General features: G+C 42.5%; 1 protein-coding gene across 15 annotated transcripts in view; it reads right to left on the bottom strand.

Moving 5' to 3' along the window:
* The window catches only part of caska (calcium/calmodulin-dependent serine protein kinase a), a 221,200-nt gene that overhangs the window by 7,964 nt on the left and 188,531 nt on the right, over positions 1-24,705 (bottom strand). For 5 of the 15 annotated variants that reach the window (XM_034187149.1, XM_034187155.1, XM_034187148.1 and 2 more), the window contains 13 exons: positions 20,577-20,765; positions 20,410-20,488; positions 19,073-19,158; positions 18,862-18,930; positions 16,010-16,078; positions 15,077-15,112; positions 12,490-12,531; positions 10,096-10,292; positions 8,309-8,424; positions 2,307-2,387; positions 2,149-2,229; positions 1,854-2,056; positions 1,702-1,785 (listed from right to left, as the gene is read on the bottom strand). In XM_034187149.1, the coding sequence (XP_034043040.1) occupies positions 1,702-1,785; positions 1,854-2,056; positions 2,149-2,229; positions 2,307-2,387; positions 8,309-8,424; positions 10,096-10,292; positions 12,490-12,531; positions 15,077-15,112; positions 16,010-16,078; positions 18,862-18,930; positions 19,073-19,158; positions 20,410-20,488; positions 20,577-20,765 (1,332 nt within the window). The remainder of the gene's footprint in view (positions 1-1,701; positions 1,786-1,853; positions 2,057-2,148; positions 2,230-2,306; positions 2,388-8,308; positions 8,425-10,095; positions 10,293-12,489; positions 12,532-15,076; positions 15,113-16,009; positions 16,079-18,861; positions 18,931-19,072; positions 19,159-20,409; positions 20,489-20,576; positions 20,766-24,705) is intronic. The other 10 variants (XM_034187152.1, XM_034187157.1, XM_034187160.1 and 7 more) reach the window with 6 other exon arrangements.

Here is a 24,705-nt window from a genome sequence, read left to right as displayed (position 1 = left end):
GAGGCGAACAAACGCATGCAGCGTGCAAAAATAGAGAAGTACAGAAAAGAATGAGAGGAAAAAACCAGTCCATGCACGGTGACGGATGTTAGCGTCTGTGGCTAACGTGAGACTCAAATAACGAAAGACATAAAACATCTCTGATTTACAGTCATCACCTTATTCAGCGTTTCTTCTTCAAACAGTTAGTTTTTGTGTTGTTCTCGTATTTATTTATTTGTCTTGGTTTTTCATGAAATGTTCAAACACTGAAGGCGTTCTCTTACACCCGGCGTAATACAGCGCACGTGTCACTGTTAGTTTCCAACCAAAGCAGTTGCTATTTTTAGTTTTAGCGGCCAAGTTGTTTATGTAACAGGTGTATGTGCTCTCATCCGTGCGCCCATGAGCATGTAGGTCTAATTGATGGTTAAGGTGCAGCGCCGGTGCGTCGCTACTGTAAGAAAGCAGAAGGCAACAAACGGCACAGACGACCAAACATCTGCTCTAAAGTTGTGCACAGAGACTTTCTGCTGTTTATACACAGGGAGGTTGACAGCATGTGTGTTCTGCTCTTACATACAGGAAGCGCATTAAGCGGTCCTGATAGGATGAAGCACAGACTGGGAACAATATGCTCTAATGTGTCAACTCAGGAAACCGCGTGGATGCTGATCCCAAAAACCACCTGTTGCGCATGTTGATGGTTTAAATGCGGATCCATTTCCTCACCAGAAAACCTCTCACTCCTGTCACACCCTCTGTGCAGCAACGCACCCAGTTCAAGCACACACAATTCTTCAAGAGAACAAGTGTCAATTTCATTGGTTACTTTCACGTTACACCCAGAACAAACCCATGGGTCACTGCACCTTACTCTGTGTTTAGATTACGCACCACGTAGACACCAAAGTCTCGCTCCTTAAGATCACACATTAGAGAATGTTAAGCTAGGGCTGAATGTTTAAAGAAGAAGAAACTGAGTTGGTGATAAGAGAAATGCAAATCCAGAAGTCATTTATCAGTTTTGAGAGTTTTTAAAAATTATTTTTGTCCATTTACCTTTTACACTCATACACTCACCGGCCACTTTATTAGGTACACCTTGCTAGTACTGTGTTGGACCAATTTTTGTCTTTAGAGCTGCCTTAATTCTTTGTGGCATAGGGATGTTGGTCTATATTGACATGATGGCGTCACGCAGTTGCCCATTCAACCAGTCTGTCCATTCTCCTCTGACATCAACAAGACATTCGGACCATTCTCTGTAAACCCTAGAGTCTGAAATACTCAGACCAGCCCGTCTGGTACCAACAACCACACCACGTTCAAAGTCACTTAAATCTCCTTTGCTCCTCATTCTGATGCTCGGTTTGAGCTTCATCAAGGTGTCTTCACCACGTCTAGATAACCGAATGCATTGAGTTGCCTGACTGATTGGCTATTTGTGTTAAACAGTTGAACAGGTGTACCTAATAAAGTGGCGGGTGAGCGTATATCCCACACACATATACCACATAAGTGACTGTCCACAAACAGAATCGTTCAAGGATTCTCACAGAGATCCAGATCAAGATTCTGTCTGGGACAGAGAAAAGAAGTTTAATTTGATTTCTAATCCGCATAAACCAGGAAGAGTCTCACGGGAGCCGCATCCGACATGGGAATGTTTCTGATATAATGACGGACGGGACATAAAACAAAACAAAAAAATCGTACTACCTCAGTGATGCCCGGTGTGATCGTTGGTGCAGCGATGAAGATGACGTATGGAGCAAACTCTGCTGTGCGTAGGACCTTCAGGGCCTGATGGAGATCAGGTGTTAGTGGTTGAGGTAATGCTACGTACAGTATGTGTGGATACACCTACAGACCTGAGGTTCCACGTCCAGGATAGCCACAAGTCCCTGTTGGTGGATTTTCCGGATGGTCTCCAGTCGTGTTCCGTACATGGCGTCCTCGTGACTTCCGTACTCCAGGTACTCATTGTTGCTGATGTCCTGCATCATCTGGTCATGGGACACAAAGTAGTAGTTCTTCCCGTTCTCCTCATCTTTCTTTGGAGGTCTGGTCGTGTCTGAGAGGCAGAGATGGACACAGTAAATGGGTTTCTTCCTGTTTCTTACAGGGCGTGTCTGAAGGTGACGGGGGTGGGGTCAGGCATCTTACGTGGGATGGGGTAGGCGAATCTGTCGGAGTGTTTGGTGATGAGTGTGTTCTTGATGTGTCGTCTACCCACGCCGTGAGCGCCTGAGAAAGAAACACTGTCAGTGATGTCACAAAGCAGACCCCGCCCCCCTCCCCCCAGTCAGCGTCAGTGCGCTTACCCAACAGCACCAACGTTTTCCTCTTGAAGGCAGGAAGCTTCACCACCTCTTCATACGTGACCAGGTCTAATTGGTCAAACACTGGAAGTGACAGTGAGACAGTAAGAAGTCCGATTCACGACAAGCCGGCCAACAAATACAACTGATTGCTAGATTACTAGAAGGGCACTGAACACAGCACAGCGCGGTCAGGACCATAAGTATTGGGACAGCGACCCCCTTTTTTTTAAAACTGGAATGTTAACTCTGTACACCACCACAATGGAGATGAAGTCAAACAATCAATATGTTCTTGTAATTTCAAGGGTTGATGATAAAAAAGGGGTGATTGTGTATACAACTGACCATAATTCCAAAATAGTTGCATGTGATATTTTTGTTAAGCCCCTTGAATAAATGCGGAGAGTCGACATGACGAGAACATCTCGACTGTTTCATTTCAGGTCCACTGTGGCGACTGTAGGAACACTTTTGGACCCGACGTCACTGAGGTTTTCCATTTCTCAGCATCAATCATAAAGTATTCTAAATAAATCAAATCAAATAGAAGACCTGCTGCTCGTACTCAACGTTTGTTGAAAAACTGGTCAAATTTTTAATGGATTCTTCTTTGAAATAATGTTTAAATAAACGTTGCAAAATTCAGACAAACCAAACAGAAAATATGACAAACCTGCAAAAGCTTTAAACAACCAAATTAACCCAATTGTTTTTTGAAGGTGACGACAACGACGACAAACCAAAACAATATTGAATATACAAAATCAGCCTTGTAGTTTCTCTATTAGATTTTTTCAACATTTGTATGTCATTTAAACACCAAATTTGAAATTCGCAAATGATAAAATAATTCAAATGTCAGAGAAAATGTCTGATTTCTTAAAGTAATAACAGACATTTTCAGGTGATGAAAAATGTGATTATATATTTACAGCTAAATACGGGATTCAACAAACACAAGAATCAGTAAATAATGAATAAATAAATAATAATGAATAAATAATGATCAACATTTTTTTTTATAAAATAATGTGATAATTTATCAAAAACAATAGATGTATTTTATTTAATGTTTCAGAATTAACACTCTTAATCCCAAATTACTGGAGGTTTTTCATGATTTGTGCAGCATTTTTACTGTATGCAAAATGTATTTCATGACTACAATTTTTGCACAGCACTATAATTATAAATATATAAAATTAGCATTTTTATTTAAATGTGTCCTGTATTGTTTTTATTTAATCAAGTTTAATAATTAATTGATTTTTTTAAATAAATCAGCCATTAAAGCAACAAATAAAAAAAAATCAGATGGATGTAATTAAAATAAGCAATAATAAAAAAAAAAACATCACATTCTTTTATAGAATTTGGAGGTCAGGTCACATGATCACTCAGAGGAAGCTGTTTGATCTGGTGGACTGCTGTCATGGTAACGTTGGAATTTTACATCATTCCCATAAGAAATGGTTTGGTGTGAGTGTGTGTGTCTGTATGCGTACAGAATAAAAAACAACCCGCAGGCTGTCAGTGCTGATTTCTGTAACCTGAACCTCCGTGCAAACATCTCTGGGAGCGCTGACGCGTGAAACACAAAACCCACAATTCAGTGGGAGCCTTTGTGCAGAAAACTAATCTGTCAGGCTGCAGTCTGACAGATCACAGAGCTGCATCTGCAACAATCTTACATTTAAACACGTGATGACGTTTAATCACTCTAATAGATGCCATCGCTTCTGTTTTCTGTTTTTGGCTGCTTGCTAAAGTCTGTAGAAGTGCAGCACACAGAATCTCAATGGGTTTTTTAATTTTTAAATTACAATTTAGACATTACTTTTGTTAAAAACAGAAATAAAAATGAAAAGCAAATTATTAGAATTTTAAATTAAAATTTTAACACTAACATTTTGTTTAAATGGTCTGAACCCCCAAAGCAAAATACTGGACTGTTTCTTATATGAAACCAAACAACACTGTGTTAACAGATAAGTGCGTCTGTTACCTTAATGTTAACAGACACAAGCGTCCACCTCGTAACTCCAAACCTCTGATGTTCCCAACAATATTTAACACGTGCTTATTACTGCAGCTGAAATTACGAATTAAAATGTTTAAAATTAAATAATAAAATCAGGAAGGACACACAACCCAGTCTGTGAGACCTCCTCCACAGGAGGTAGACACACCCCCTAGTATGTGAGACCCCCTCAAAAGGAGTTAGACACACCCCCTAGTCTGTGAGACCCCCCTGAAAAGGAGTTAGACACGCCCCCTAGTATGTGAGACCCCCTGAAAAGGAGTTAGACACGCCCCCTAGTATGTAAGACCTCCTCAAAAGGAGTTAGACACGCCCCGTAGTCTGTGAGACCCCCTCAAAAGGAGTTAGACATGCCCCCTAGTAAGGGAGACCCCTCAAAAGGAGTTAGACACGCCCCCTAGTCTGTGAGACCCCCTCAAAAGGAGCCCCCAGTCTGATTTGTTTAAATTTGTTGAACTTGATCTTAATTTCTTTGGCTGTATTGTTAAACCTGATGTAATTTTTAGAACCCAAATTAAACAACATTAAATATTGTTTGTTTTTAACAAAACGGGTTGGGCCGGGGTTTACTTGTACTTTGTAGATTATTTACCTACACGCGATGCAGCAGTGCGCACTCAAAGCATGTGCACTTCAATTCACCTGCCACAGGATGGTGCTGTATTTAATAAAACACTTACGACTCGACTGAGTGCCCTGATAGTTATTTTAGCATTTGTAAATGAAATTGTAAGAGTTGTGTCTTTTTTCTACATTTTGATTTCTCAAAAGTAAACCAGTAACTTTACGTCTTGGTTTGAGTTGCGTTTGTTTTTGCCGACAATGTTTGAATATTCCCAACATAAGACACAGAAAATGACATGACTTCAGATTCATCTGAAGCGTCTGTCGCTCTGCACCAACAGGAAGTTAGGGGGCGGCGACGATCACCACAGCCAACAGGAAGAAAGCAGGAAGCCGTCACTGCGTGTTACTTACGTGCACGGATGCCGTTCAGCAGCAGAAAGCGAGACAGATGAACAGGAGGGTAAAAACACGGGTCAGTTACAGCAGCAGAAATAAATAGACGTTACACACAGCGCCACCACTGGACAAAGATGCACATTACAGTGTGGCTGCTGCTGTATTCACTGTGCGCCACCACAGAGACGCACCACGGTCAGTTAGCATCAATCAACACGGGATGAGACAAATACGAGGGACAAAGTGTCAAACAGGAAGTGACTTCAGTACAATGAATGTTAAATGAAAACTGCAGGCATGTAGAATGAACCCCCCCCCCCCCCCCCCCAAAAAAAAAAAAAATTTTAAGTGAAACGGGATGCATGTACAGGTCGGCCACATGAGGGCGCCCTGTACATACAACATAGATTTTTGGTGTAACTGTAAACGTGGAGGTGAATACACCCGCTCTCTGGACTGGTCACTTTAAATAAGACATTTCTTTTTGGTTGTTGGATGAACGGAAGAAAAAAAAATGCCATTAGCGCCCAACTGTGAACAGGTAGTCTCAGGCCCTGGTAGAAGTACAAACGTCTAACTGCACAACTGTTAAGTTCTGGCATGAGAATTTCCTGAAGCTCCACAGATATCAGAGTTTGTGGTTGGAACTGCAGTGGTTGATGCCAGAGATAAAGTAGCACAGTCCACTGTTAAACGTGTATAAGATGCACTGGAGTATAAGTAGCACCTATTTTCTGATGTGGCAATCACTTCAAAACAGTGTTTCTCAGGAGGGGAGTTTAACAATAGACAGGAACCTAGTTTGTGCACATGTGCACACACTTGTCTGTGCTGTTACTTAACCTAGGAACTTTTAAATTCCAAAAATATAGACAAGATGGACAAATAAATGTTATGTTATTTGACACAGTTTGGACAAAAGAAATCACCAGATGGACACAGAATGCTGGCCACACACTGGAAATATTACAATAAAAACATGAATACATGTTAATTTTTTTCAATCAGCCCTTTAATGTGGGATTTTGCTCATTGTTGTAGTGTAGTTTTATTACTGGCATTTACTCTTTTATTTATTATTGGAGTTTATTTTGTTTAGTGCTTTGACTCCTCAGAAAGTCCTATATAAAAGTATTACTATTGCTGTTATTATTAATAATAATAGTAGTAATAATATTAGTATTACTACTATTATTATTAATAATAATAGTAGTAGTACTATTATTAACAAAAGTGTGACTTTTTTTGGTATACAAGTCACACTGGAGTTGCAGGACCTCACAAACAAACATACAAACAACAAAACAAAAACAAATATGACTTATACCCCGGAAAGGATGGCATGTCGATCACTAATGGGTCTGTCGTCAATCCAGATGATCATGGCGCAGCATGAGTCTCGTACAAAATATCCACAGGGAATTCTTACACTTGTGGAATAAATTTGTTTGTACAATCATAATATTTATCCAGTAAACACACTTCATCAGAATATATTATAGACTCTCCAATTAGATCAAGTTCATTTTTGAGCCAGGAATATGCTAATGAGCTAAACTAGCTGCTTGGAAAGCCACCGTTATTCATATTGATTTGTTTTTGCAGTGGTTTGCAGTTTAGCACATGAAGACACACGAGTTTCTATTTCAGAATGACAATTTTCAGTTTTTAGTAAACTAGAATCTATAATGTTGAGATCGTGTGCGTTTTCACGCGCTGGACTGTATGGCAGGTGTTAACGTGGGAATCATTGCTCAACACACCAATAAAGAGTGTGACAACACTATTTAATTTCTTCTACTTTTTCCTCATCCTTCACTTTCATAGATCTGCAAAAACATTTTCTGTCACTATTTTTGCACCAGATCCAAACTGGTAGGCGTGGCTCTGCTCTCAGACCTATATGTGATGGTTGTTTACTTCACAGCCTGACACGTGTGATATTCCAGTCCGTGTCCTTGAAGCCGTTGCCTGCTGTGTGTCTGAAACAGATCAGATGCCAATCATACTCTGACACCACATACTTACAGAGTTCACACACAAACCAGATCCACCTCTCGAAAGCTCAATATACTAAAAGTCCCTTTGGCTGCTCTCTTGTTTTCACTTGGGGTCACCACCGGGGTGAATCTGCATGTTGATTTGGAACAGTTTTACATTGGATGGAATTTAAAAGTCCTTATGTTAAGTAACAGCACATGCTGTGGCGTGCACATGTGGATCTACACTAGGATCTTGTTGTTAAATTCGCCCCCAGGGAAACTTCATCTTAACAAGTGAGTTCCACATGTAGAAAAAAATAAAAGTCTTATATTCCAGTACGATACATTTTTCCTCTTCAAGAGGAATTTTTTTTTTGATAGGTGTGACTTACACTGCCGAAATACATAAAGGAGAGCAGCAGCATCACTGTGCACGCTGGTCAAGATGACGCTGACGTATAAAAACTATGCTTTAAGCCAGACAAAGAAAAACTGCATGTGTTAAAACCAATCAAAATGTGTCTGTGGTTGTGTCTGCATCACCTCTGACCTCGGATTAAATTGATACGGCCCAGAACACAAGATGAACCGTGAATATTTTAACGTGTAAAAAACACAAGGACAGTTTGAGTCGACTGACTTTAAGGTGCACAGAGCTGCTGGATAAAACCCGCTGTTCACACTTCATTAAAAAAACTGCTGCCCGGGTGTTGGATTTCTGCTACATTGGCAGATTATGCTTCTGGGCAACACCCTTTGCTGCTGTTGCTGGAGGCTATAAGATCATGTTACACACGTGTTCCAGCTCCACTATAAATCACACATGGATGTTCCAGAGCTCTAGTATCCGCCCCCCCCACCCCATGTGAGATCTGATTTCTGTAAACAGAGGGAGAAAAAAATAAAACCAAACACTGTGGACTACGCCTGCGTGTATGTAGGGCGTGCGTGTGAGCAGACAGGACTGATGAGGTTTGCAGCACATGCGTGTGATTCTCAGTGTGTTCCTGTCATACCTGCGTTGTGCTTTGCCAAATACTTGTCTTTGTACTGCTTCTTCTTCTTGCCAAACCACGTGCAGCTGGCCTGCTGCTCCTGCTTGGTCTTCTCCATGGCTATACACGCCACACGCCTACAGGAACACACAGACCGCCCTGGATTTAGTTTTTTCTACTCCACCCAGCCTTAGGATGGCCTTCACACCAGTGGGCCACGTCTCTGTAAATAAAGGCTGACTTCAACCTACAGCTGAGGTCTTCACGGGACCAAGAACAGGTTGGGGAGCACGTGCTAGTACAAGATCCACCACACTAAGAAGCATCCTGGGTTGTGACTGGAATACCACCCAGGAATACCACTGGCACATGCCCATATTTTGACAGTAACCATCTATGTGCCTCAGCCAGGTGAATGCTGGGTGACCTCTTGGCCGTTTCCAGATGTTGGGGTCCTCAGTATGCTGCATCATGTCTGGGGTCCTCAGTATGCTGCATCATGTCCAGACAGCTTGTAGTGTTGAAGCTGACGTTGGTTCTCCTCACCTGAGTCATTTGACACAAAGTCATTCCAACATTTGAAGAGAGACATCCAGTCATCATCTGAGGCTACTGGAAACTGTTCAAGTCTCACAACCATTACTGTAAGACGGAAAGCACCAGGACCCTAAAGACTTGGACCTTCATTCTTCTGCAAAGATATCACCTCTGGCCAGGGACCTCATTATTCTATGAGCTCTTTCCAGGTGTTTCTGGATCTCAAAGGTCCCAGAGACACACAACTTTTTCAAATGGTACCCAAAGATTTTCCAGAGAGACCCAGTACCAAATATCCCAAATTTGGTCGAAAACCCATTGACCAAAAAGTAATTTACAATACTGTGATTCCTCTTCTGTTTGGAGAGTCAACACAAAATTAAGTTTCTCTTCTTATGCCGACACACTTTGTGAACACTGAGTCTCTGACACTTTAAGATGCCATCTGACAAAACACACACATAAATAACTATGGAACTAAATAAACACCCTGCTTCAACCTAAAATAAAGTTTTATTTTTTACTCTCAAGAAACATTTTCACAGTTTCTCCAAACTTTGTTACTTGTGAAAACAACTGATCAAATAATGTAAATTTTTTTTGGGGGTCATCCCCTTCATCCAGATCTGCCATCAAATTTAATGGAATTTATTTCAGGACACGTTCAAAGTTTTCAGTGAATTTCGTACATCATCTCACCAATCAAACCTCATTCACATTTCCTCCCTCTGCCCCAAATTTGATCAGTTCTAGTCCACATTAAACCCAAACGTGACACAAAATGTGGTGATAATTCAGTTTTGTTGATTAATCAGTTTAACAAACCAATCAACAGACAGGTAAAATACAGTAAAATAAATAACTAAATAAAACCTGCTTGGCACTGGTAAGAAAAGAGAACTAAGACGAAAAGGACCAGAGAGTCAGAAGGAACCTGAAGTAGGTCTAAGAGGAATTAGAACTGGTCCAACCTGTCTTAGAGCTGAACAGACCCACACAGGGTTAAGAAGAAGCACCGATTTGTAATCTGCATTTCACAGTTCACATGTTTTTCCTCGTCTGCTAATAACGTTTACACTCCACAGGATGAGACCTGATGGAATTTGTGCTTGGAGGCATTAAGACCTGCAGCAACAAAACACGACTCGACTTGCATACGAATACAATGAATAACAACAGAATGAAATGTGGACCTGGTTCAACGTGGGGTTCTCCATGAGGAGGAACCTTGTGGAACCATGGAGTGTGTGAAGGATCTGAAGCTGTCTCACCACTCCTGAAGCTCTGGCGACGGGATGAGACCCGCTGTGCCATTTTTCGTGTTCTCCAGTTTCCCCTGCCACCAGTTGTGGTCGTCCTTGGATATAATCTGGATGATGTCGCCCACCCGGAAGCGAATGCCCGCCTCCTTGCAGGGGATGAGGTCATCTTTGGAGGGGTCGTATTCAAACTGAGCTCTCACGTAGATCTGAAACATGTAGCGTTCAGAAGGGTGAGCTCGGGACACGGGGTTAAAAATGGCAAAGGTGGCAGCAAAACAACCGACAGTGAGACAAAGTGATGATGTCCTGTTCAACTAACTTGTTGGTAAAATCTGTGCTTGTGGTTTAACTCGTTAGGACAGGGTATAAAATATCAGTCAAAGTTGTGTGACAACTCAACTCCATATCACTGTTGCCATGTACGAACTGGAACCCAAACAGACAGGAATAGGAAGTGACAATTCATAAACACGTTATGATGCTGAGATTTCAACAGTTAATCAAAACAAAGATTTCAACAAATATACCTATGCATGTCTCTCTCTCTCTATCTATGTAGATAGACATCTTTCTCAATACATACAGTAGTGTTCAGAATAATAGTAGTGCTATGTGACTAAAAAGATTAATCCAGGTTTTGAGTATATTTCTTATTGTTACATGGGAAACAAGGTACCAGTAGATTCAGTAGATTCTCACAAATCCAACAAGACCAAGCATTCATGATATGCACACTCTTAAGGCTATGAAATTGGGCTATTAGTAAAATAAAAAGTAGAAAAGGGGGTGTTCACAATAATAGTAGCATCTGCTGTTGACGCTACAAACTCAAAACTATTATGTTCAAACTGCTTTTTTTTAGCAATCCTGTGACTCACTAAACTAGTATTTAGTTGTATAACCACAGTGTTTCATGATTTCTTCACATCTGCGAGGCATTAATTTTGTTGCTATGGAATCAAGATTTTGCTCATTTACTTGTGTGCTTGGGGTCATTGTTTTGTTGAAACACCCATTTCAAGGGCATGTCCTCTTCAGCATAAGGCAACATGACCTCTTCAAGTATTCTGACATATCCAAACTGATCCATGATACCTGGTATGCGATATATAGGCCCAACACCATAGTAGGAGAAACATGCCCATATCATGATGCTTGCACCACCATGCTTCACTGTCTTCACTGTGAACTGTGGCTTGAATTCAGAGTTTGGGGGTCATCTCACAAACTGTCTGCGGCCCTTGGACCCAAAAAGAACAATTTTACTCTCATCGGTCCACAAAATATTCCTCCATTTCTCTTTAGGCCAGTTGATGTGTTCTTTGGCAAATTGTAACCTCTTCTGCACATGTGTTTTATTTAACAGAGGGACTCTGCGGGGGATTCTTGCAAATAAATTAGAACACAGGCGTCTTCTAACTGTCACAGCACTTACAGGTAACTCCAGACTGTCTTTGATCATCCTGGAGCTGATCAATGGGTGAGCCTTTGCCATTCTGGTTATTCTTCTATCCATTTTGATGGTTGTTTTCCATTTTCTTCCACGCATCTCTGTTTTTTTTTGTCCATTTTAAAGCATTGGAGATCATTGTAGATGAACAGCCTATAATTTTCTTGCACCTGCGTATAAGTTTCCCCCTCTCCAATCAACTTTTTAATCAAACTACGCTGTTCTTTCCTCAGGCTTTCAAAGAGAAAAGCATGTTCAACAGGTGCTGGCTTCATCCTTACACAGGGGACACCTGATTCACACCTGTTTGTTCCACAAAATTGACGAACTCACTGACTGAATGCCACACTACTATTATTGTGAACACCCCTTTTCTACTTTTTTTTTTACTAATAGCCCAATTTCATAGCCTTAAGAGTGTGCATATCATGGATGCTTGGTCTTGTTGGATTTGTGAGAATCTACTGAATCTACTGGTACCTTGTTTCCCATGTAACAATAAGAAATATACTCAAAACCTGGATTAATCTTTTTAGTCACATAGCACTACTATTATTGTGAACACTACTGTACATGTGTAGTGGTTGAACTATTTGTTGAAATCTCAGCATTCCAACTTTCTGGAGGAACTGCAGAGGATGTTGGATAATGACTGAACCTCTGGACTCACTGGTGTCAACGATACAGGCATTATTTACGTGTAGGTAACGTATGGATCGCCAATGTGCTTGCTCATGGGATGGGGAAGGGCTCGAGCTCGCTCATGTGTTGGGCTTTGAGATGATTTGTCGCCGTATCAATATCAAACAACGCCCGTAACATTACTCCAGGTTTAACCAAACAACACGTCATTTCTGTTCTATAATGCTAACTAGAAATGTAACAGAAGAAATGTTAGAGATTCTGCTTTTATTTTTTTGGGGGGTGGGGGTGGGGGGAAAGCTGTCGCTTACCTTGATAGACATTTTGTCCTTGATTGAAGGTCTGGATACAATCTAGGATGTGAAAGCATCACACACATCATGCAGCAAAACTACTAACATCTAAACAGCAGTTTGGTTTTTTTTTTGGGGGGGGGGGGGGGGGGGGGAGGAAGGGGTGAGACAAGGTAGGTTTCTGGTAAGGTTTCTATTAACACATCTGACAAATCACAATATTCTATGATCCTCTGCAGCTGAGAGGCTGAAAGACTGACCCTCTACTGCCCTCTAATGGCTGCAAAACTACAACCCCAATTCCAATGAAGTTGGGACGTTGTGTAAAATGTGAATTAAAAACTGAATACAATGATTTTCAAATCCTCTTCAACCTATATTCAGTTGAATATGCCACAAAGACAAGATATTTAATGTTCAAACTGATAAACTTTATTGTTTTTGTCAAATATTTGCTCATTTTGAAATGGATGCCTGCAACATGTTTCAAAAAAGCTGGGACAGTGATATGTTTACCACTGTGTTACATCACCTTTCCTTCTAACAACACTCAATAAGCGTTTGGGAACTGAGGACACTAATTGTTGAAGCTTTGTAGGTGGAATTCTTTCCCATTCTTGCTTGATGTATGACTTCAGTTGTTCAACAGTCCGGGGTCTCCGTTGTTGTATTTTGCGCTTCATAATGCGCCACACATTTTCAATGGGTGACAGGTCTGGACTGCAGACAGGCCAGTCTAGTACCTGCACTCTTTTACTATGAAACCACACTGTTGTAACACGTGCAGAATGTGTCTTGGCATTGTCTTGCTGAAATAAGCAGGGACATCCCTGAAAAAGACGTTGCTTGGATGGCAGCATGTGTTGCTCCAAAGCCTGGATGTACCTTTCAGCATTGATGGTGCCATCACAGATGTGTAAGTTGTTCATGCCATGGGCACTAACACACCCCCATACCATCACAGATGCTGGCTTTTGAACTTTGCGCTGGTAACAATCTGGATGGTCTTTTTCCTCCTTTGTCTGGAGGACACGACATCCATGATTTCCAAAAACAATTCCTAAATTCCTTGCAACTGAATGTTGAGAAACATTGTTCTTAAACTGTTAGACTATTTTTTTCACGCAGTTGTTCACAAAGTGGTGATTCTTGCCTCATCTTTGCTTGTGAACAGCTGAGCCTTTTGGGGATGCTCCTTTTATACCCAATCATGACACTCACCTGTTTCCAATTAACCTGTTTCCCAGTCTTCTGTTACCACTGTCCCAGCTTTTTTGAAACATGTTGCAGGCATCCATTTCAAAATGAGCAAATATTTACACAAAAACAATAAAGTTTATCAGTTTGAACATGAAATATCTTGTCTTTGTGGTGTATTCAATTGAATATAGCTTGAAGAGGATTTGCAGATCATTGTATTCTGTTTTTATTTACATTTTTCACAACGTTCCAACTTCACTGGAACTGGGAATGTAAACAGCTTCACTCAGGAGGCATAAAGACGACAAGAAATGGGAGACGAGGTTCCGCATGACAGTCCCGAGTCAAAGCACGTCAGGCATGATCCATATCTGACTGAGGATCAGTTTATATATAGATATATATATTTAATTTTTTTTGGGGGGGGGGGGGGGGGCTAAGGATGTTTGCAGGGTTTCATAATGCCTGTGCCGTTAGTACCAAGGGTTACAGTGATGACAATGAGGAGCAACACCACAGCAGTGACTGATAATGTTTAATGAGTTTGCAGTTGCTGATCAGTCTCGTCCATCATGTCGATATCCAGCACCAAAATAAAATAAATAAATAACCCTGGGAATGTGATTTTTCTGATGTTATGTGTCAGGAGAACAGAAGAGGCTGTTAGAGAAGATGGAAAGCTGGTCAGGTAGTGGACTGTGGGTGATCAAGCAGGTATAGACAGGTGTCAATCAAACTAACGGTACATGTGACTGGATTTACGTTACAGTCTTTCAGGCTGGTTCCCTCTTGCTTGTGACAGGAAGTGTTGTCGACTTCAAATTTGTTATCTTATACAACCAACCGGAATTGCCTAGTCACCCGGCAAATCAACAAATCAGACTCAATTTGTGTTAAACAGCAGAACGCTGTGGTTGTGTCAAACATTCCTCAAACTACAATGAACAAAAATATAAACGCAACACTTGTTTTTGCTCCCATTTTTCAAGAACTGAACTCAAAGATCTAAAACATTTTCTATACTCACAAAAGACCCATTTCTCTCAAATATTGTTCACAAATCTGTCTAAATCTCTGTTAGTGAGCACTTCTCCTTTACTGAGATAATCCATCCCACCTCACAGGTGTGCCATATCAAGATGCTGATTAGACAGCATGATTATTGCACAGGTGTGCCTTAGGCTGGCCACAATAAAAGGCCACTCTGAAATGTGCAGTTTTCTCCAAAATGAGGCCTTATAAACCAAAAATGTAAAAGAAAAAAAATCAATTACAAAAAGAAAATCAACTGCACTGGTGTGCTGCTGATGAGCTTCTCCAATTACAGAAAAGGGGCGGGGAGAAGCGGACACAAAGGCAAGGACGTGGGTGTGCGAGAAGTGAAAGAGTAAATGTTTGTATTCACCTGTCGACCTTTGGGCTGAATGGTGGAGGGCAGGTCCTGTGGAGGGAAGTCATCAACGACACGTTAAGTAACAGATCAGAAACAAACATGGGGATGGGGTGCGACAGTACGCCAGTGTGCATGCAAGTCGACACAACAAATGGTGCAGACTATTTGCTGTTTTGGCAGGTCATAAAAGATGAAATCAGTGTGACATCTACAGAAAAGGGATCCAGATTAATTAATCTGGATCGTATTGTTTTTTGTTTATTTTCAGGATTGCACTGGGACTGTGGCGAGGAGTCCGCTAAAATGTGAGATATTTATCAAACCAAAACCTGCGCCGACTGTACTGTCACGCCCCAAAGTTGAGATGACAAACTGGAAAAAAAAAAATCCTCAAACTGAACACAAACATGCATGTCAACAGCAGCCTGAGCAGAAACCAGAAGACTGTTCTCGGTTCGAGCAGATCAGGCTGCGGCGAGCGGACAGCAAGCGAAGCAGCGTCAGCTTCAGCACGAGCTACGTGTCTGTCTGGAGCCACGGCGGGGAGACAAATGAAGTGCCATTAGGTTTGGCGGAGAGGCAGCGGAAGCACAGCGCGCCCGCGGAGCCGCTGGAGGCCGAGTGCACGGCGTCAGCATCCAGCCACAGCGCGCAGCAGGCTTCATGGTGCACACCAATTTGTAAACTCAGATATCGGACCCGGGGCCTTGGGCTCAAACAGACTGAGAACGAACAGGACTGAAAGTGAAGGGGGGTGGGGGGGCCTGCGGTATGACCCGCCTACTGCTTTTATCATGACATCACAAAGACAAAGAAAAAAAATATATCAAAGAATGGACATAAAAACTGACTGGAGGACATAGACATACAAGGAGACATCAGTGAGAGAAATGAGAGGCACTGGGGGGGGGGCTGTGCCACTGTCTGGGGAGGGGGGGTCCTTACCAAGATAGAACTGTTAACGCTGGAGTGGCCATTGGCAGGTGACTGCCTGGAGGTGGTGGGGGACTCTTTCTGAAATAAGACACACAGATCAGCAACACGCACGCACACATGCACACACACGCACACGCACACAGCAGTGACATAAATCCAGGTTTATGTTCACACACTCACACTAGGCAGCCACCTCAGGAGATGCATTAATGTTCTAGGCTGCAAGGCTTCACAGCACCACCAGGGGCCAGCAGACTGACATGAGCTCCTGATCTCAGAGTTTATGATGTCATCACTAACAGTACAAAGGCATGTGCTGAGAAAAAGTGCTCGATGACCAAAAGAGCCCTAATTAAATCTATGAAGCCTCAAATTTAGTTTAAAAAAAACTGTCAAAACTCTAGACAAAAATATACACAAGGTGAAAATTCTGTGATTCCAAGACGTAAGCTTGTTTTAGTTTTATTCCATCATTTATTCAAACTGATTCCACTGTGGATCTGCTCAAAGCATCTCAACCAGAAACAATGTAAAAACTGGTTCCCTGGAGAAAACAGAAAAAAACGATAGAACTGAAGAAAGAAACTTGACGGCATCACAAGCTTATTGACTCTTTAATGTTCAACTCAACCAGTTTGTGGAGTTTTAAGGAGGATTAATTCATTAATAAATAGCAAATAATTAATTAAAAATTAATTATTCTGCTGCAGTTCCACCAGAAACTGAAACTAGAAATGTTTGCCGGCTCACAAGATGGAGCCTTACTTCCAATCAGTACCAAGCAGAACCAGTTCAGGAACCAGAAAGTTGCTGGTGATAATGGATTGATGACTGTGGTCCCCCAAAATCTCAACATAAATGAATCATGTTGCCAACAGTCTGAAACATGTCCTCAATCAAATTACCAGAGGGCAGGAATCCATGACAAATACGTTTGGGTTACCCAGACGTCACTCCGACAGATGAGCGTAATCACTTAGTTGATTCAAGGAGCTGAAGTGCAAATTTTTCAAAATGTGAGAACTGTCTCGACAGACCAAGTACTACACTTTTTAGTGGTGTCTAAATTCTGCCAGAGGTTCTGAGAAGTTCTTCAAGTGGGGCTACCAAAGTAACACAAAACTGAATAACCCACAAATATCCACCGATATCCACAAATATACATCGGTGGCTAGTTAGCTAGCATGGTCACAGTATCTACAAGCAACAGCAAGCAACAGAGATAAAGTGATAACCTGCCATTCATTTTCAATCAGAGTCAGTGTTGTGCAACAGCAAGAGACAGCAGTCGCTCTGCCACCAGCTAGGCGGGGCCAAAATAGTCCAGAGCAACGCATACTGAGCAACACAACATGGCGACTACCAATCAGAGTGAATAGGTAGCGTGATATCAGCTGGCTGTTTGCAAAATAACTCAAGATAGCGGAATATGCTCAGAAACATGTATTTCTGTATAAATCCATTTCTTATATATTTTGTAATATTTAGCAAGAAATAAACACTTTAAAATACAAAAATGCTGTTTTTGTAAACAGGCAACACCTCTGAAGTGATTTACAAAGATATCTTATGGAGATGTTATCGTGCATGCCTCGGGAAAGCCCATCAAGTGACAAAGCCAGCTGCTTCTCGCCGTCATTTGTAGCTCTTGTGACCGTAGCGTTAAGGACGCTGGACATCAGCCTAATATCTTTACATTTAGCGGATCAAAACCTTCAAACAAATCTTTTAATTATGTAAAGTTTCATTCCGTAGTTAACAGAGTTTGACGATCAGATGTTGTCAACGGCCACAACGCTCTGGAAAAATTGCCAAATACGTTCTTTAAGACGAGTACACGAATACAAAACTATCAAAATTTAATGTCATTCTGTTCAGTCATTTAAATGGAAGTTTGTCATCTTGTCTGGCCGGACACGCGAATGAATAAATTAACACATATCAGTGCACAATAAAGATCATTCTGGGTCTGTTATGTCCAAACCCTTTAAGAAGCACATTAAAAAATGACATGTGCCGTTTTCACAATGACAGCCAGCATGTGAACTTTTTTTTTTCGAAGCCAAAACCCAAAGTTGGAGGAATGTTTGGATTTCTCTCAGCGAACATTCACGCAGCTCTTGAAAGCTTCCAATAAGAGCACAGAGGAGATTCTGCAGTCACTAAAATAATAAAAACACCGAAAACACCAAGAGACATGAGTATAAATATAGTTTGTTTTTTAAAGATTTTTCGTAGTTCATTCAGGAAAAAAAAAAAATTTGTTCAAAACACAAGTAAAAGCTTTTCTTTACATAACAACAAACATTCCACTTAAATCTTCCAGTTGCCGTGACGTCGGCTTACAAAGACGTGTGGAACCAACAACCACAAGAGAGCACTATCAACTCCCCTCAGTCTGACAGGGCATGAAGCCGTGCATGGTGTGTTCACGGTGTGTTCACTCTGACAGTGTGTATTTGTGATTTCTGAGACTTCTGGCTGCATGACATAATTTGTCTGCTGAACTCTACCAGCTTTGTGTTCTGACTGCAGGATGACTGAGCTCAGGGTTCGTTTGTTTGCCCCCCCCCCTTTTCCTCTGCCGCCGTAGGGGAGCGGGATCATACACAGAGAGGTGTGGCTCATACCTGGACAAAAGATGGGATGAGGGGGTTCCGGTATCTTGGTTGTGAAATTGGTGTGCTGAATATATGACTCAGCCTCAGCAAAACACACACCGAGGTACACACAACATACCTGGGTTACACACGTACACACGCACACGCTCAGTAACCAGGCGAGCAGTTAGTAACCAGATCAGTACGTAAAACCCACAGCAGTGAAGAAGAAGAGTGAGGAAGAGGAGGAGCAGGCAATACCTCACACGATGAGCCCTGTGCCCGATAACTTGGCACGATCTTGAACGTGATGCTGCCGCGCATCTCCCTCTGCAAAAACACAAACACGCACGCACACACAAAAACCCCATCCAGTTGATCACACGAGCACATTACGCTTACTGACAGATAGAAAAACAGAGCATGCACGTAGAGTCATATGTGACACAACGACACGCACAGACACACGCACCAGCATCTTCTGCAGCTGCTCCACGGTCTGGTTGGCCACGCTGATGCCGTTGATCTCTCGGATCTCGTCACCGACATGCAGCGTTCCTGAGCAGCGCCGACAGAAACACAGAGGGAGAAACATGGAGTCAAATGTCTCTCGCTGAACACACAACGTGCGGCTGAGGATTTTAGAATGAATTTGAATGAATTAATTTATTTATTCGGCACACAGATGAACAACAACAAAGACAATAACAAAACTCATAAGAAGAACAACGTACAGTGAACCCGCGTGGACAAAAGAGTGAAGGCAGAGGCAAAGCTTATTTTACCAAAACTTTTCATCTGAAGTACAAATAAGAAACGGGAAACTTTCAAAACTGTTGCGTTAAAATGAAGTGTGGTCGGATGCAGTGAAAAACGACAGTTCCACAGACCAAGAGAACCTGGTCAAAATTAGAGTGCAGAGTTTTTCTGCTTTTTATACTATAATACTGTAATATTCAGATGTGTGTTTACATGCTGCTTGTATACACAATGAAACTGAAAGTAAAAATAAACACTAATGGAAAAATAGAAAATGGCTCCTGAATGCTTCACCTTGGGGAGCTTTGGTGGCTTGTCTGTGCTCTCGTAAATGTTAAATGGACTGCATTTATATAGCGCTTTTCCATCTGCATCAGACGCTCAAAGCGCTTTACAAATAATGCTGACATACAAGGTAGTCGCTGGGGAGCAACTAGGGGATTAAGGACCTTGCCTAAGAACCCTTACTGATTTTCCAGTCAGGCTGGGTTTTGAACCGAGGATCCTCTGGTCTCAAACTAGACCATCACCTCCCCTCGTACTTTGATGTGCTTTGTGCAGGTCTGTTAATGCATCAGAAAATCCCTCATTTGGATCTGATGTCCAATTAGCAGTGTGTCAGGTTCATGTGCACCATGACACTATCACACTAAATGATGTAATGCACTTATGCTATGCACTTTAAGCTACGTGATATATGGCCCTGTTGCATTTGTTTGCATAAATGTGCAAACAGTCTTTCATGGAGGTCAATGAGAAGAGGTAAAGAAAATTCATTTATGCCGTGGGCCAGTGGTCAAAACCCTTTAATGTGCACCTTTTTGTTAAGAGGGTCAGGTGGCCGTATCCACTACACCATGGAACCGCCCTCGCTGCTGGATGGCAGCCATCCAGATGGGCATCTGGTCCACCCCACCTCCCAAAAGTAATTGTCCACCTGCTGCAGTCAGTCAGGTGACACATGAGCATTCCTTTAGCCATCTCCGGCTGCTGGGGTCCAGCAGTTCATAAGCTACATACAGTAATGTCAGCTGTCAGAAGTACGTGTACCTTGCCTGTGGATCATTCCTCCGTGCATTATCCTGGCCACTATGCAGTGGTTCGACTCGTTCATCTTCAGTGTGATACCCTAGATGAGTGAACACAAACACCGTCAAAACTGAAGTCAATGAAAGAAGACAAAAAGTGTCAACGTTATCATGTGTCTGTCAGGGCACCATGGGCTCATCCGTGTTCTTCTGAAACTGGACCAGGCGGACTCTGGTGACGTTCTCCAGGTCCATTTCTCCGTTGGTGCTCTCTGGGGAGTCTCCATTTAGGTAGGGCGAGGTGGGTGGAGGTGTCACCCTCAGAGCCTCGTCGCTGTAGACCTCGTGGGCCACCACGTCGTGGGCCTGCATTAAGGCCTGTGGTCACACGTGCACACAGATACTCAAAAACACGGCAAACATCACGACTTCACTACGTCTCAGTCCTTAGGGTATCTTCACGTTAAGCCCCTTTCAGACTGGCGTATTCGTAGAGCTGCGTATTGCGGCGTTGTGTTTCATTTAAATACGCCCAAAATGCGCGCGTACTCAGCCTTTTTCCATGTTTGTAGATCTGCTTTGCAGCTGCGTGTGTTCGCTTTTTAATGTGTGCACACAGTCGTGTGTACCTTGCCGCTATTTAAAACCAGTTCCCTCCTGCCGCCTGTGCAGAACAAACAGTGGACTGTATCATGAGGTTTTTACAGTTTCATTACTGCCACATATGTAGCCAAAGCTGCTATTTTCTGCCTCTGTGGAAGTGCGCTCTGTTCTCTCCTCCACGGTGTGGTGTGGCAAGTCATTTAACATTATTATTATTATTTTTTGTCTTGGTGGATCATTTTCATTGTGTACAGATGCTGCAGAGTCTGGCTGTGGTAAAGGCTGCTGTGACTCTAAACTTTTAAAGGTTCGGTTGCTCCGATCACGTCCGCTGATTTGATCAGACCTGATCGATCAGGTCGTCTGATGATTGCACCGACATGCAGCGAGTGCGCATTTATTTTAAAGAGTCACAAGTTTGATCAGACACAGAGAGAGAGACAGAGAGAGACACACAGGCGCTGTGGGCTGTGTGATCCTGTTCTTATGTTCTCAGCTGATTCCTCTGGATTCACGCACTCAGTTTTTCATTGTGTACAGAAGCGCAGTGTTGCACAGACTTGCATGCAGTAACGCTGTGCTGGGCAGACCTGCTTAAAACTGTGTCCAGCGCTCTACACCAAAGAAAATTAAACATGTTTAATTTCTTCCGTCCTACGCGCGTAGCCCTCAACATACTGCTGCGTAGGGAGAAAAAACTCGACATAGAGCTGCTAAAAGTTGGCGGAGAGCTGCTCAACTCGGTGTAGACGATACGCTAAGTTGAGCAGCTCTACAAATACACCAATGTGAAAGGGGCTTTAGACTTCAGTCTGCAGTCAGGCACAGCAGAGGGGATTGTGTCTGTCGGAGTTTAAGGTAGTGCACTTTGCGGCGTGGCGGCCTGTGGCCCGTCTGTCTGCTTGAGTTAAAGCAGCGCGTTTCTGTCCCACTGAGGAATTGCACCCACACAGCGTCTGACTCCACTGTTCTGACAGCCACCTGAGCACTGAGCGATACTTTAGCAAACCCGTCTGAACTTCAGAAGATGGCAATCAAACCTCAACAAAGGAGAAACCTTGTCAGCCCCACACACACACACACACACACACACACACACACACACACACACACACACACACACACACACACACACACACACACACACACACACACACACACACACACACACACACACACACACACACACGAGGAAGGAGAGGAGAGCACATCAGAGCGGCAGCGTCTCCGCCCGCCGTGTCAACCTCCATCACACACAAACCACAGCCAGGATGTGGGACTTAGCACCCTATTGAGGGTGGAGTTAAAACCTCAGCACCCTATTGAGGGCGGAGTTAAAATCTCAGCTAATCCTTCTGTGCTGTGTGGGCATGGCCAAGTGTGAGAAAGTGAAAAAGCAAAGCAGTTAGTGAGGAAACATAAACGAGAAAGACTTCAAGAGATTAAAAAAAAGGAGAAATGTATAGAGGAACCAACAACCTGCAACACTCTGAAGCTTTTACAAGAAAACGGTTCAACGGCACCAATCGAATAATCGCGTTTATCTGCCAGCTGTCAATTACGACGTGTTTATTTACATTTTTTCACTTCCAGGCAGAGTTAGAATACACAAACAATACAAAACGTACACACACCTGCAGGAAACATCAAGACAATTAAACCCAAAGTGCAACTGAAGCCTAGTCTACACTAGCAACCCAACCAAACACCACCAAACTTCATGTTTGGTGGTGTTTGCCATGAAACGTTTGCCAGAGTTTGGTAGTGTGGACGTCTTGCCAAAACACCACCAAACTAGTTTGCAAAAGTTTGGACATGTTCATGCTTGAAAACATGTTTGGTGAAGTTTGCCAACAAACAGCCAATCACAGAAGAGCTGGTGATCATGTGAATTACTAGTTGGACAAAATGGCAGCCTCCAAGAAGGAAAGAGTGTGGGAATTTGAAGAGATACAAAATTTAACTGAGGAATATGAGAAACATCCATGCCTATAAAACACCATAATCAAGTGTGTGTCTTGCTTTTGTATCAGTGGCTCCACCTTCTGAAGGAGTTCCTCGAAAGCTGCCTCATCCATCCTCAGAAAGTTCTTATAACGTGGTTTGTCTGAGGACTGTATTTCTTTAAGAAGGCAATTGTAGGCCCCATACTTGTGTCTTTTCTTAATCCAGGATCTGCACCACAAGCAAGGCCTGTGTTGTTTTTGGCGGCGGCGGCGACGTTCCACAGCAATTACACATATTACTCCTGCAGATGCCCTGATGACTTCTCTCTTGAATTTTGCCACTGTTTCTGATAATTTTTAGAGGGAAAGTACAAAACATTGGAAAACATTACCAAACATTTGTTTGGTAATGGTTCATAGTATGGACGCCCAAGCCAAACATAAGCAAACGCTGTGTTTGGTAATGTTTGCAAACAAAAGTTTGGTCAAGTTTGCCAGTGTAGACTAGGTATGAGTGTTTAAAAGTACGCAACATACGAAGTGCATAAAAAGGACCATCTTAAAAAAACAGATGCTGAAAAAAATTATCAAAATTTCTCAATAACCAATTTCTGATAAATCACACTACAATTTGAGCAACACTTGTTTGTTCCTTTGCTGCTCCCATGTCCTGAGTAAGTGGCTCATGGTCAACCTCGTCCTTACAGGGTTCATTCTAATAAAGGTCAAGGTCATTTGGTTCAAGATCACAAAATGTGACTTTCAGACCCACCTGGATCAAACTTATACCACATACGAGGGGTGACTGAGACGTTTTGGAGCCTGATCCATAAAAGTAGGGTGTGGTTCTCCATCTTTCGCATCCTGAGAAACCAACACTTCTCAACATTGAGTCAAAACGTGAGACATTCTTGAGAAATGTTCTCAAAAAAAGTTCTCAAAACTTCTCAATCGCCCTTTATATGTAAAGGTGGTTTCTGGCAGTGCCCAGGTGAGCTCAAATTTGCCAAAGGTCAGTTGCTGGGGTCAAGGTCATGTCTGTCTCTTCACATCCAAACTCCTCCCACATCTTTTAGTGGGAGGAGCCTCCTGCTATGTGGCTGAAGGTTGGGTCTGGAGCAGGTATGATGTGTAGCCAGCGTATTGGCCACATCTTTCACAAGTCGGCGTACGCCGGCTAAATCGCCAGGTTGTGACAGGCTCGTTAGATCTACTCATGGACCGGACTCCATCTGTATATTTGGAAAACAGATCAAACAATCAAACTGAACAAATAAGGACTAAGAGCTTTTCAGGAATTAGATCAGAACATTTGCTCTTTCTAACCCCCGCCAAAACCCCCCCGAAATTAAACAGAATTGCCATTGAACTCGTTGGAACGTCCCCCTCATTATTATTATTATTTATGATCGGAGAGGGCGGGGCCTCTGACCTGACATCATAAAGCATCAGGCCTGCTTTCCTCACTTCAAAGTTTCGTCCTCCTCGTTTTGATCTCGTCTTTTTTCTTTGGACTCCTGATGAATTAATTCCTGACACAGTCCCCTCCCCTGTGCCCCCCCATCTCTGCCGTCAGAATGTCGCTCTGATAACAAGCAGACTATTGATCACAGACACCAATCAGACCGGTTAATGTGATGGGATTAGAGTTTTGTGGAAAAATCCACCAGCTGGAATTATGCAGACGAGTTCTGAGAAGACTTTGAAGTCCAGATTCAAGACACCTTTATCTTCTGCAGTTTAACGACCAATGAGGGTGTTTAGCTTCA

Source organism: Thalassophryne amazonica, chromosome 14, assembly GCF_902500255.1.
Source record: "Thalassophryne amazonica chromosome 14, fThaAma1.1, whole genome shotgun sequence".
NCBI lineage: Eukaryota > Metazoa > Chordata > Actinopteri > Batrachoidiformes > Batrachoididae > Thalassophryne > Thalassophryne amazonica.
The sequence above is the reverse complement of the archived record's forward strand: the minus strand, read 5'-3'. Positions and strand labels throughout refer to the sequence as shown.